Here is a 13,972-nt window from a genome sequence, read left to right as displayed (position 1 = left end):
TTAGGTTTTACAGTAATGATATTTTCCATAGAAGTGGTTAGGGAAGTCACAAATCTTCCATCTATCAAGGAAACTTGACACTTAAGCATTGAGCAGTTACAGCAGTAGGGAAGTTAGGGAACAATGGCTGGTTAACTTTTAACTATATCTATACTTTTATAGAAATCAGACTTTTATCACTATTCCTGTTTTTTATTGTTACATTATTATTATTATTTTTTTCCCTGAATGTATTCGATCCATGGTCGTGGATGTGGAACCCACTGGTATGGAGGGCCGATTGTATACTTTTTAAATGAATGACTAACCTTTTTTGACTCATAGGTCTTTTGGTAACCAAAACTGGTAAGCAATACATCTCAATTTATATTTTTGTGAATTTTGTCTTTTGGGCAAATACAAACTATTATTTTATCATTCATTTTCTTGTTGAGATCTTTTAAAGCCTCATTCTGTTAGGTAACACGCATTGCGCTATCTACTCATATGTAAACTTAATCTTCACACAGTATGGCAGATTTAATTCAAATCGTTGCTGTAAATATTGCCTTTTGTTAAGTCATACAAGGTATTGGAATACTCTTCTTATACCTTAATCATAGCCCTATTTGTATCTTCAATCACTGTTGTTATCCATTGTACTGCATCCAAACTCTGGTGAGTGGAATTAAAGGGTGGGGCAGGAGAGGGAATAGTATTCTTACTTTTTATTCTACACACTTAATATGTTTGAATTATTTTCAATAAACATACTTTATGTTTTAAAGAAGTGCTAATGAAAAGAAAACATTTTTCCATTAAGGATTAATGTATGTTTCTTCCATGGTAGGTCATTTCCTAATCCCCCAGCTAGATGTGATTGCTTTTTTTTCAAACTCCTAACCTAGAGATTCTTAAGAATTTGATGTACTGTCTTATCTCCCCAGAAATTGATTATGCACAAAATTTTGCAAAATTTTTTATTTCTATGGTGCTCCCAGCACCTTATCAAGAACCTCTGCTGTAGCACTTTTAATTTTTATTATTATAGCAACCATCTCTTCTTTTATAAGATATTGATGTATTTACCATAATCCCCCAATAGATAACTTCTTGAGTTAGGGCCTTTTTTCATAGCCTATTCAGTGTTAGGATTTGTGCTTTGCATTAGATAGAAAACAAGCATATCATTTTTAAAATTCTTAATTCTTTATATTATAATATAAAGTATTTTATTGTCCTCAGAAAGTCTTGATTGTGTTCACTAACTTGGAGAATTGTTTTGGCTTTAAGGAATCCGTTTGGATTTCTCCTAATTTCAGGGAATTAAAGTGCTAATTCTTTGATAAGCTACCCTCAGAGAATGAAGTTTTTTATGTAAGTTAGGAGATGGGCAGAGTAAACTGGCTTAATTACCCTAGCCTTATTCTTGGAATTAGCTAGAGCAACCTTTTCCAGGACCTAGATTTTCCCTATTCAAGTCCTAGTCTCCTTGGAAGTCCACCTCCTTCAAGACTGAGTCCCAAACTTTCCCCTTCTCTGTTTGCTTGTTCACTGTTAAGATTGCCAAATGTATAATCCTTTTTTAAAAGACATTTTACATTTTTGGTTGATTTTAAAAATAAAAACTGTGTGTATCCATATTCTCTCTTTTTAAAATCCTTTTCTCTTTTTCTAAAGAGTGCTCATTATCAGGAAGCAATATTCTTCTTAAAATAAAAATTAGAATCTTTCAGAAATTAGGTGAGATTTATTTTCTAAAGTCTTTTAAGATTCTATGATCTTCCAGTATTTTGTCTATAATGTTGTAGACGCTGGTGATCGGATGTTTTTAATACTGAGGTTTGTGTGGTTGTAATGTGCCCTTTTCAAAAATAAGACTGGTTTTTAATAGTAACAACTGGACTGATTCTGAAAAAGACATTTAGTTTTCTAACACCAAAACATTTAAAAAAAAAAAATTTGAGGCACAAAAGGAAGATGAAGTTTGAAATTTCACCTGCTTAATGTGTATAAATAAAAATTTTAATAGCTAATTTTTCTAAAATTTCATAGTTAAATATTTAAATTAAATCAAATTTTAGTCATGGGTCTCTCTTTCAATTTTATATGGTTTATTGCTTATGACTTAAAGTTTCTATTTGTACGATTTGTCTTATAATGCCAAAGTAGATATCATCATTCTCTGCTTTTCTAATCCTGTTATGATCAATTTCCATGATGGAATCAACAGCTAACGGATACTAAGGTGCTATATAGCAATTTTAAAAATTGCCCTTTCTCCTCAAAAGGTTTCATATGTTTTTAAGATGGTGAACATTAAATTAAAATTAATTTTCTAATACCTCTTTGACATAGTTGGAAATTTTTGAGGGATCACAAAATCAGGGTTGAAATTACTAGATTGTTATTTATAGTTAAGAATCCACTTTGAACCCTTTAAGCTCTAGTCACTTGCGATTAGAATTCTAAAATCATATTCCTTCATTTCAGTATGCCATTAGTGACAAAAAGACTTAAATAATTGTTTATGAAATGAAATAGAACATAAACTAAAACTTTAAAGTTTAAATGCCTGATTTCTTGAAAAATTTCTGAGAGGAAAAAAGTGACAGAGGAGGGTGGGGGAGGAAGGGCAAGAAAAAAAAGTGACGAATCAGACTTTACTGAACCAATGATCCTGTGTCATCTAAATAATTTTTCCACTGAGAAACTCTTCTAAGTTTTAAATATATATGCAAAATTAATGTTTTTTTATAGCTAGAATGTTATCTTAACTAACTTCATTTTTATACACAATACTTATTTTGGATATAAATTTTCACTGTTTGAAATGGTTCTATTAATTTTAAGTTCCCCCCTCGCTCTCCCTCCCCTTCCCTTTTTTAAGACAGGGTCTTGCTCTGTTTCCTGGGGTAGAGTGTAGTGGTATCATCACAGCTCACTGCAACCTCAAACTTCTGGATTCAAGTGATCTTCCTGCCTCAGCTTCTGGAGTAGCTGGGACTACAGGCACGCCACCATACCCAGCTTATTTTTAAATTTTTTGTAGAGATATGGGGTCTTGCTATTGCCCAGACTGGTCTCAAGCTCCTGGCCTTAAGTGATCCTCCTACCTCTGCCTGCCAAAGTGCTAGGATTACAGGAGTGAGCCGCCATGCCTGGCCTATATTTCCCTTTTATGTTAAGTTGATCATATCTAGTTTTGGTGTTGTCAGCTTCTTGGCTAAGAATGCAAACTAATTAATACATTTTAATGATGGGAAAGAAAACAAAGGTTGACTTTATAATTTGATTTCTTGGATTATTTCATTGTATGTATACCTTGAATTTATGGGATCTGGGAAGAAGATCTACAATTGAACTATTCAGCATATTCCTCATGTTCACTTTTGTATTTTACTTACCAGCTACTCTTTTTTTTTTTTTTTGAGACAAGGTCTTGTTCTGTTGCCCAGGCTGGAGTACAGTGGTGTCATCATAGCTCACTGCAACCTCAAACTCCTGGGCTCAATGGATCCTTACGCTCCAGCCTCTTGAATAGCTGGGATTACAGATGTGCACCACAACACCTGGCTAATTTTTCTATTTTTTTTTTTTTTTTTTAGAGACAGGTCTTGCTCTTGCTCAGGCTAGTCTCTGGCCTCAAGTAGTACTCCTGCCTCAGCCTCCCAAAGTGCTGAATTACAAGTGTGAGCCATCATGCCCAGCCCTCATTTTTTTTAAAAGGTCTTTTTTGGAAATTATAATACTGGGATGCATGCAGAATGAAATAGTGTTTTTTTCTTAATGGAAATGGTATAAGATACCATTTATACAATTAATGGTATATGTTAATTTTTATAGTTCGTAGTTTTGAATTAGATACTTGTTTCATTCTGTTAGGTTAGTAGTGTATAATTTAACAGTGTTGATAAGTTGTAGGGGTGTGTGTGTTGCTTATATGAGGGTTTAAAAATCTTTTTGTGCAAGGAGTGCAATGCGCACTACCCAAAGGATGGACATATTTGAAACACGGACTTCGGTGGGGGGGGAACCAAGGGCAACACACGTAACCTAAACATCTGTACACCCATAATTTGATGAAATAAAAAAAAAAAAATCTTTTTGTGCATTTTAACTAGTTTAGAAATGCTTTTTAAAAAGGATGAAAATATGGCATGATACCTTTGACAGCTACGTTCCAGAAGGTATATTTATAAAGCTAAAATTTCATCATGAGAAATTTTACTGTAATGAAGATCTTATATAGTCATGTGCCACATAATAACATTTTGCTTAACAACAGACCGCATATATGACAGTGGCGGTCCCATAAGATTATAATGGAGCTGAAAAATTCCTGTCACCTAGTGATTTGTGTTAAAGTTGCCTACAGTATTCAGTATAGTAACATGCTGTACAGATTTGTCGCCTAGAAGCAACAGGCTATGCCGTATGGGCTAGGTGTGTTGTAGACTATACCATCTAGATTTGTGTAAATGCTGTACACTCCATTATGCTCTCACAGTTATGAAATTCGTGTAATGATGCATTTCTCAGAATTTGTCCCTGTCATTAAGCGATATATGACTGTATAGCAAAATGATTTTTAAGTGCTCAGCTGATAACATGTAAATTCCAGTATGATAATAGAATTGGGATCAATTCTTAGAGTTCTTTAAAGTGGGATTTAGCCTAGAGTTAAAAATGATTAAGATTTTTGAGTGGTTTCTGTTTGCCAGACACTGAGCTATGTGCTTTACATGTATTATCTCATTTAATCTTCGTTATAATCATATGAAATATGTGCTATTGTTTAATAATAAAATTAAACAATATGTTTATATAGTCACATAGTAAAAATACTATATATGAGTCTCACAGGGTGTGAATTGTGAATCTTAAAAATGTTCTCTTTTCTTCCTACTGTTAAGTCCTTAATGCTAAACAAAAATTATGTATTTACTTACCATAAGCATTACACTTATTCTAGTTTAGGGACAAGCTACTATTCAAATAATTGAGTAAAAGAGATTTAATAGACCTCAGAACTAGGGGAATTTAGTTAAACACAAAATTCACTAGAGTCTCTTGTGGTAGTAATTCAGACATTTATGGCAATAACTTCTGAAATTAAAATTTTTTTCCTTTGTAATAATTCAGTCCAAATAATTTGGAAATGGAAAAGCAAGAAAGCTTGCTTTTTTCTTCCTGAGGCTAAGGAGGAATGTGAATATTGAGTTAGCTGTGTATTCCAGTATTTTAGATTTCCGGTATCTAGGTTTTGAACTTTTTTGCTTTATAACTAAAATGGTTTTTTAAAAGCTTGTTTATTTTGTAAAATTTATGCTGTTGCGTGTGCATGAGAATTCAAAAAACAAATTCATAGTTCGAGTAAAGTTTAAAAGTGTTTTTTGGGATAATGTTTATTCTAGCAGCATTTTAAAAGCCCAGTGAATTATAAACAGATTGTAAACTTCTGAAGACCAGGGTTGTGACTTAGTCGTCTTTGTTTTCCCCTAGAACCTTGCATGCAGAGAAGGCCATGAGTAGTTATTTTTTGATTGAATTAATCTATGATGAAATACATCCAACTAATTTTCTGTTCTTTTTCAATTAGTTGATAAAAAGCCAGAAAAATATAAACTAAAATTTATTTAAAATTGTGTTTTCTTAAAGAAATAATTACATTTATTTCAGAAATGTGAACAAGAGGTAACAATTAAAGATTAATGTCACTTAGCATTTGAAAAATCAAATTTACTACAATACATTATGAGGTGATTACTCATTTTTATGAAAGGATACTTTAAAAAATTATTTATCATTTACTGATTCATCATAGTTCTTCAAGTAGTGCCTAATATTTTATTTATTAAATTTGGGTTTATTCAGGAATGAAACATTTATGTAAAGTGAATTACATGTGTACATCAAACGTAAAAATTGAGCTTTTTATAGGAGAAAAGATTAAATTAAATATGTCTGCATTTAATTTAATGAACTCCTTGCTAATAGTATCTTTATTTTATAGGAAGGAAAACTGAAACAACTTGCCACCTTGTCTGGAGTCACATGGTGAGTTTAGAGATCAAAATTAGATCCAACAATTGGTGAATCCCAAGTTTCATGTTTCAAAGTTTGGTGTTACTTGAAGTAACTCATAAAATTGACTGATGTCATGTGTCAGTACTTAGGTGACAATTTACAGAAAGTCAACTCTGCAACTTGATGGGCGACAACCCTTTTCAACCAAAAAGTAAGTGTTGCTAACATGACCGATACTGGTATTTGTGGTATAATTTTGCTTCAGGAGAAATGATGGGGTAGGAGATGTTTTCTTAAAAACACAAACCCTTAAAATTGTTAAAGTAACAAGTACTCACATAAAAACAAATAATGTAAATAAAAAAGTGAGTGAAGTAGAAATATGAAGTGTTTTCTCTCCATTCCTAGAGGTAACTACTATTATCAATTTGGCATACGTGATCACATACGTTTCTTCTATGCATAGACAAAAAATAAATTATTTCTAAAAAATTATAAAGCTATTATGTATCTTTTAATTTTTTTTCTCAACAATATATCCTGGCTGTGTTAACAATGGCAATGTCCTGTTAAAAAGAACAAGGAATATTATTATATAATGTGTTAGTTTGCTTGGGCTGCCATAACAAAGTATTACAGACTGGGTGGCTTACACAGTGGAAATTGTGGAATTTTTCTTACAAGTCTTGAGGCTAAAAGTCCAAGGTTAGTATGTAGGTTTGGTTTCTTCTGAGGGCCATGAGGAAAGGGTTCCAGGCCTCTTTCCTTGGCCATCTTCTTGTATCTTCCATGGTATCCCCTCCTGCAGGTGTCTGTGTCCTCATCCTCTTCTATTAAGGACACCAGTCATATTGGATTAGGACCCACCCTGGCAACCTCATTTTAACTTAATTACCTCTAAAGACCCTGTCTCCAAAGACAGTCACAATTCTGTGGTAGTAAGTATATGTCATATATCTTCAACATATGAATTTTGGGGAAACACAGTGCAGCCCATAAAATATACCAACTGGATATAAATGATATTTTTATTATCAGTATACAATAGGTCTCCCTAATTGTTTAAAATTAGACATTGCCTGACTTCATCAAATCCGTAGATTATCATGTGCTATGTGCCTACTGCCCATCTAATATGTAGGGGGAAATATACTCCCAATGAGCTCAGTTGGGCCTTGGGTATATAAAATTAAGACACATGAAATGGTAAGCTGTTTGAAATGTATGTTAAATATTTAATTGCCTGATATAGACTGTCAATGTAGTTTAGAATTTGAAGAAAAGTAAAATCTTATGGTTTGCTAAGGGAGTTATAATTGAACCAAGAGTTAAGAGGGGCAGGAAATTAATATTTTTTTGGGTATCTGCTTGAAGGTAGATACATTATATGGCATTTTCTTGAAGCTGTGTAATACTTTCATTAGGTAGATATCATAACCATATTATAGATGAGGAAAATAGATTCAAGTAATTTCTCCAGTTTCACATGATTAGAAACAGTGCAGTGAAGATTTGTACTGTTCAATTTGGTATCAAGTACATGCTCTCTTTGCTCTAGACTGAAATGATATAGATTGTATAGGTAAGAAGGAAGGATATTCTGTATAGAAGAAGCAGTATAGATATTAGCTCTTGAGATATACAATGAGGTTGGTGTTTCAAGTATTGAAAATATGCAAATTCTAAGCTATGAATTGCTAGTGAAAATTAGTATGTTTAATTATTTGACTTGAAGAAGTCTATCTAATTAGTAAAAGAGTACAGTTAGAGAAAAGAGGGGTCAGTTCCTGATGTTGATGACATTTGGGAAAATGGGAAGGCCTTTTTTTGGGGGGGTAGGTAGACTACTAAACATATAAATAACATTAGACCAGGAAATGATTTGTGACATTTTTCAGGTGAGTAATGTCTAATTTGTCCTGATGAAATAAGCCCCACTTATTTTCCATATTTTATTCTAGCATCCTTTCCCTGTTTTGTCCTATGCCTGGCATTTTTGAATCTGGTTCAGTTTTTCTAGTTTGTCTCCCAGTGTTGCCTTGTATTCTTAGTTTATTTCTCTTTTGTTAATACATTTTTTTTAAAAAAGATGATGGTTAGGTATAATGCTTTTTATAGAGATAATCATATACTAGGTATATGACTGAAACTCACTTTGACTGGATTTGACTGTTCCACATTTTCTGTCTACTGTAAATAACTGATGTCATCCATTACCTATCTAAATTTTCCTAGTTTATGTCTTAGAGAGTAAGCTCTGAGTTTCCCATGTGTTACCATGTACTGACTACAAATATCAATTCAGAAATTGCTACTAGGATTATTAATGTAGAATATTATACTATATATTACAAAAAGTTTTTCTTTCTGAAAATAAGGTTTACTTCTCTCCTTTTGAAAATTAGATAATTCAAAAATGGCAGAACTCTTTATGGAATGTGAAGAAGAAGAGCTGGAACCATGGCAAAAGAAAGTAAAAGAGGTTGAGGATGATGACGATGATGAGCCCATCTTTGTTGGAGAGATATCAAGTTCAAAACCAGCAATTTCAAGTGAGCATTTACTTTTAGTGAAGCCAAGTTTTATAAGATATTGTTTCTAATGAAAAACTTGTAAACTGTTTTATAGGTACTTGACATCCTTGTTTCACTGCAAGGAGTTAGAGATGAGAGATTGGGTGGGAGGCCAGTAAGAACTTGAGAATCAGTATAGGGATGTGACTGGGGACTTGAAGAAGGAAGTAAGAGATTAAATATCAGATGGGAGAAAAGAAATGGACTAGTATTAGTTGGTGACAGTGGAGGTCTTCTGAGATTGGAAAGCATAATTTTTAGTGGAGCTAAGTAACAACCTATTTATATTTGTTCCTTTTTATTTTTTTCACTTAAACCCAGAAGCACAGAAAAGGAAGGATTTGGAATGGTTGCTTAAGATTTCAGAATATACTAAATGAGTTTATGTTAGTCTCAGGTGGGAGATCTCACATCTAGGCCTCCTTACGGTGTCATCTATACATGACTAAAATGTATAGGCAGTGAGTGATAGCACAGTCTCTGGCCTGTATACTGACAGAGGCTGTACCTTCTGACCACATCCACCTTCCAGCAACTCCTGTTTATATTCATAAAAGAGAAGGGCATCATCTACAGCCACTGTACTTGGATGATATAGCAGTTAGTTCACTTAAATCCTTATTGCTTTTTACAGAACAATTTGGTACCTTTATGGATTATTAGCTTTCAGTTAGAGTAATTGGACTTGACATTGTTATAATGTTAAAGATGCTGATGTCCACTCAGAAATGTGTGATAGAATGCAGAGAAATAATGCACAAATTTCAGGGAGAAAGAGAAAATAGATCCTTTTCCATTTCATTTACATGTTTGTTTTAAGCCAGGAGAATTTACCGAAGAATGTAACGTACCCAGCATACTAGTATGCTTTTACTTACCATGGCAGTGCTTGAAAAGTGTGATTACAAGGCTACTTTAAAATTTTCTGAAAGCCTAGTTCTTACTTCTGTTGCCTCTAAACTTGGAATGGCACTTTTATTCAGTTTTACCAGAAGGAGAATAATTTAACTGATTGAATTTTTAATACCATTTCCTGAGGGGCAGATTGTAATCTCTCTTGGAGCACTAAGTAAAGTGCCTCTTGGATTATAAAATGAATTAGGAATGATGGCATGCATGTTGGTGATAGCAGAACATAATATTATATTCTCTTAGTTATTGTTTCCTAGTCACTGATTATTTTATGCTGGATATTATCATATTGCAAAACTGTTATTCAAAATCTTATTGAGAACATGGCAGTTAAGATTCATGTTGGATTTGTACTGATTGTGGATGACTGTTAACAATATTAAACTAGAACAACGTATATTAGTTTAAAATAATTCTATTAAGAAGGGGATTGACCCCAGTAGAATTTTTCTGAACTGTTAAGATGAAGAATTAAAATGATTTTATTTTTGTTTTACGTGTAATCCATAAAATATTTTAACATATATAGAATATGAGTTAAATATGAACTGCCAGAAAGGAGGCAAAACTTGTGCTTTTGTAGATTACAACCACTAAAAAGTCCTACAGCAATAGTTCATTGATGGTTTGAGTAAATATTTAATCTTGAATTTCTGAGTGAAAACAGTATCAAGTTGTTTGAGCAGGGTTTCATCCAATAAAATTTCTGCAGTGGTTAATTATAGAGCACTGCATTGACATTACCAGAAAACCATATTTTTGTGTGAACCTTTACTTTATAGAATTACTTAATGGGATCTGGTTCTTTTCTACTATGAGGGAAAAAAAGGGAAATTTTTACAAGATCTGGTGGTTTTTTTGGGTACTTTTTTCCAAACCAGCAATTTTAGGCAAATCCTCACTCTTCCAAATTTTAGTTTAGTAAGCTAAAAGTGACAGAATTTACATGTGTGTAAGAGTGAGAAACTTTAAACTGATCCTCAAAATCATGTCAGGCTTAGATTGACTTCTGGTGTAGTGGTAGATTTGAAACTACTTAACTGAAATACTCTGGTTAATTAACTGTTGGTTCATTTTAGTCTGAAATCTCTGATAGTTTCCCCTTCAGAATTTAAAAGTAATGGTAGATAATTTGATGAAATGGTCTGTAATGAAACTTCAGGGCTTTTAGGAGCATGAATGGAATGTGGAAGTTGGGCAAGGCTTTGATTTTGAGTCATAGGAACCCGATTGTATATACAACCTTGTCATCATTCAAAGGAAGATCTATCCTTCAATTGTAGGTTGTATATAAATATATTTTTAGAAAATTTTTATTCTGTGGATTCTTTGCCATACAGAATGTTTTTGTTTATATATAGTCAGATTCTGTTACCTCTGGCTTTTAGATTTTGAGTTATACTGAGAAAGATGTTCTTATTCTATGAAACAATTAATGCTGGTAATCTTGTTTCTTTAGTAAAGACATATGTGTTTAAAATTAACTGTATTCTTAAATCAGTGTTAAGTTATATACTCCTTCCAGGAATCTGTTTAATTGTTTTCGATTCATGATTTCTGTTATCTTAGTATATATTTCATTCAAACAATAAATTTTAAAATAAATATAATTTTTTGTAGATATTTTGAACAGAGTTAACCCCAGCTCATATTCAAGGGGACTAAAGAATGGTGCACTCAGTCGAGGTACAGTTTTATTGTACTATTTTCATTTTAAAGTGAAGTGTTTTGATAAAATTGATTATATAGAAATATATTCAGTATATTGTGATATTTTAAAATACAGGTATTACTGCTGCATTCAAGCCTACAAGTCAACCCTACATGAATCCAACATCAAATCCAGTGACTGCCTCGCCAGTAAACTTTCGTCCTGAATCTAGATCTTCAGATAGTTCTGTTATTGTTCAGCCTTTTTCTAAACCTGTAAGTGTTTCTGAAACTACACAGTCAGCTCAGGGATACATTGGATTTGATATATCAATATCAAGAATACCTTGTTAAAATTTTGGACTGTCATAAGTACTCTTCCAGAAGAAGCATAATCAGCCTCAAAAATGTCACCATCTTTATGATAGCTCAAGCAGTACTCAAAGTACTGCGGGAGCTACTTACCCAACCTGTTACTAAATTAGGTAATATGCTTAAATTGGTCTAGTATTGAAAACTAAGCTATCAAAACACAAAAGTATATACTCAGTAATAAATATTGCATAATGGCAAAATATTTAAGATTGCAGACTGGGCCAGGAGTTCTCAATTGGAAAAATTATCAAGAGTCCATTGTAGTTTTTTATTCTGAAAACATTCCTTCATAATTTAGGTATTTTAGAAAAACTTTAACAAAAAGTAATAGATAATGGTGGTAGTTAATATTTATTGAGCTGCTAATAGGTATAAGGCTTTGTGCTAAAACTATACATAAATTAATGTCATTTGATTCTTAAACATCCCTATGGAAGTAGTCACTTGTTATTATCCCCATTTTATCGTTGAGGAAACTGAGGGTCATAGATGTTAAATGATTCACTCAAAATCACAAAGCTGGCAGATGCTAGATCTCGGATTCCAATACAGGCTAACCCATAGTTTATATGTATATATACACACACTTATATGTTGTATATAAATGTATACTTTCAAAAAAATGGAAGAAATTGCCTTAGTTCAGTAGTTCTCAAAGTATGGTCTGCAGTCCCCTGGTGTTCCCCAAGACTGTCTCAGGGCTTTGAGAGTCAATGCTGTTGTCATCTTAGTCAAAGACTATTTGCCATTTCAACTGTGTTGACATGTACACTGATGATGCCAAAGCAATGATAGGTAAATTACTGGTGCCTGAATGTGAATCCAGGTAGTACCACCAAACTGTACTCATAGTTTTTGTGTTTGTCACCCACTGTTCATTCATAGTAAAAAAATATTCCACTTGTACCGAATTTCCTTGATGAAGTATTAAAATGTTATTAATTTTGTCAACTCTCTACCCTTGAGTGTATGTCTTTTAAAATATTCTGTGTAGTGAATTGGGTAGTATGCCTAAAGTGCTTATATGTCTGAAGTATGATGATTGTCTTGAGTAAAAGCACTTGTGTGATTGCATAATGGCAAAACTACCTGCTTTTTTTAAAAAAAATATTGTACCATTTTTACTTGAACGAATGACTGACAAGTCATGATGTATTAGTTATTTGTTTCTGTATATCAATATTACCATATAACTTATATGGTCTAAAACAACACACACTTATTATCTCACAGTATTACAGTTTCTGTGGGTCAGGAGTCACGTCATGGCTTAGCTGGATCCTCTGCTTGAGGGTCTCACAAGGCTGCATTCAAGATAGGGTCCCTGAAGTTGCCATCTCATCTGAAACTCTACTGGGGAAGTATCTACTTCTAAGTTCACGTGGTTGTTGGCAACATTCAGTTCCTTAAGGGTTGTTGGACTGAGAGTCTCAGTATGTTGCTGGCTTTTGGCTGACTCCTTGCCAGGTGGGACTTCCAACATGGCTGCTTGCTTCCTCAAAGCTACCAAGGGGGAGAGAGTCCTTAGCAAGATTTCCTTACAGTCTTAGGTAACATAATTATGTACACAAAACCATGTATATCCTATCACCTTTGCCATATGCTGTTTAGAGGCAAGTCAGAGGTGCTATCCAATACTCAAAGGGAGGGAATCACACAGGATGTGGATACCAGGACCTGGACATCACGGGAGCCACTTTAGAGTCTGTCTGCCATACACAGTTACTTAATCTTGAGTGTTTGGCAAATATATCCTCAAAACTGAACAAAGTGAACCTGTCACTTAAAGGAAAACAACCAATAGTAATATTTTTTGCCAATGGTAAAATTTTAATTTTCAAGCAAAAATTAGGATTTTAGAAAACTTTTATCTGCCACCGTGATTTGACAGCTTCCTAATAATTCAAGACTTTTCTGATAGGTGGTAGTATTTATAAATAATGATTTTTTTATATTATGTAATGAACTATATTAACATTTGGGAGATCTGCATGATTTGATGAAACCATTATTTTCCAAATAACCAATGTATATGTTACAAAATTATGCATTGGTAAAAGATCCATTTAAAATCTAAGATAGACCAGTGATTTTAATGGAACAGAATACTAAAAGTTGAGGGATGTGGCTTTAGATTTCACACTACCACAAACCTTTAAGTAAATACCAATTGTTGAGTTTCAGTATAATATTAAGTAATATATCAACAGTTATCTTAAAATGCTATTAAAATACTGCTTTTTCATTTGTATATTGCTGTGAAGCCAGATATTTTTTATATTCTTCAACCAAAACAACTTGTCCTAGCAGATTGAAAGGAGAAGCAGTAAGAGACCGTAGCAGTTTTTGATTTTCAAGAGATTTGCAAAGATGTAAAACAGTGCCACTCTTTGCTAATTTTTCTGTGTTCGCAAGTCATTTTTCATAAATATTTATGTTAATTTGTAATGGGT

General features: G+C 33.0%; 1 protein-coding gene across 3 annotated transcripts in view; it reads left to right on the top strand.

Moving 5' to 3' along the window:
- Nucleotides 1-13,972, top strand: part of ZNF280D (zinc finger protein 280D) — a 107,118-nt gene that overhangs the window by 14,884 nt on the left and 78,262 nt on the right. The window contains exons 2-6 of one of the 3 annotated variants that reach the window (XM_012658086.1): nucleotides 5,996-6,039; nucleotides 6,152-6,220; nucleotides 8,415-8,561; nucleotides 11,115-11,180; nucleotides 11,281-11,420. In XM_012658086.1, coding sequence (XP_012513540.1) covers nucleotides 6,193-6,220; nucleotides 8,415-8,561; nucleotides 11,115-11,180; nucleotides 11,281-11,420 — 381 coding nt within the window. In that variant the 5' untranslated portion in view covers nucleotides 5,996-6,039; nucleotides 6,152-6,192. The remainder of the gene's footprint in view (nucleotides 1-5,995; nucleotides 6,040-6,151; nucleotides 6,221-8,414; nucleotides 8,562-11,114; nucleotides 11,181-11,280; nucleotides 11,421-13,972) is intronic. The other 2 variants (XM_012658088.1, XM_012658089.1) reach the window with 2 other exon arrangements.

This window comes from Propithecus coquereli, unplaced genomic scaffold, assembly GCF_000956105.1.
Source record: "Propithecus coquereli isolate 6110/MARCELLA unplaced genomic scaffold, Pcoq_1.0 Scaffold57, whole genome shotgun sequence".
In the NCBI taxonomy this organism is placed as follows: Eukaryota; Metazoa; Chordata; class Mammalia; order Primates; family Indriidae; genus Propithecus; species Propithecus coquereli.
The sequence above is the reverse complement of the archived record's forward strand: the minus strand, read 5'-3'. Positions and strand labels throughout refer to the sequence as shown.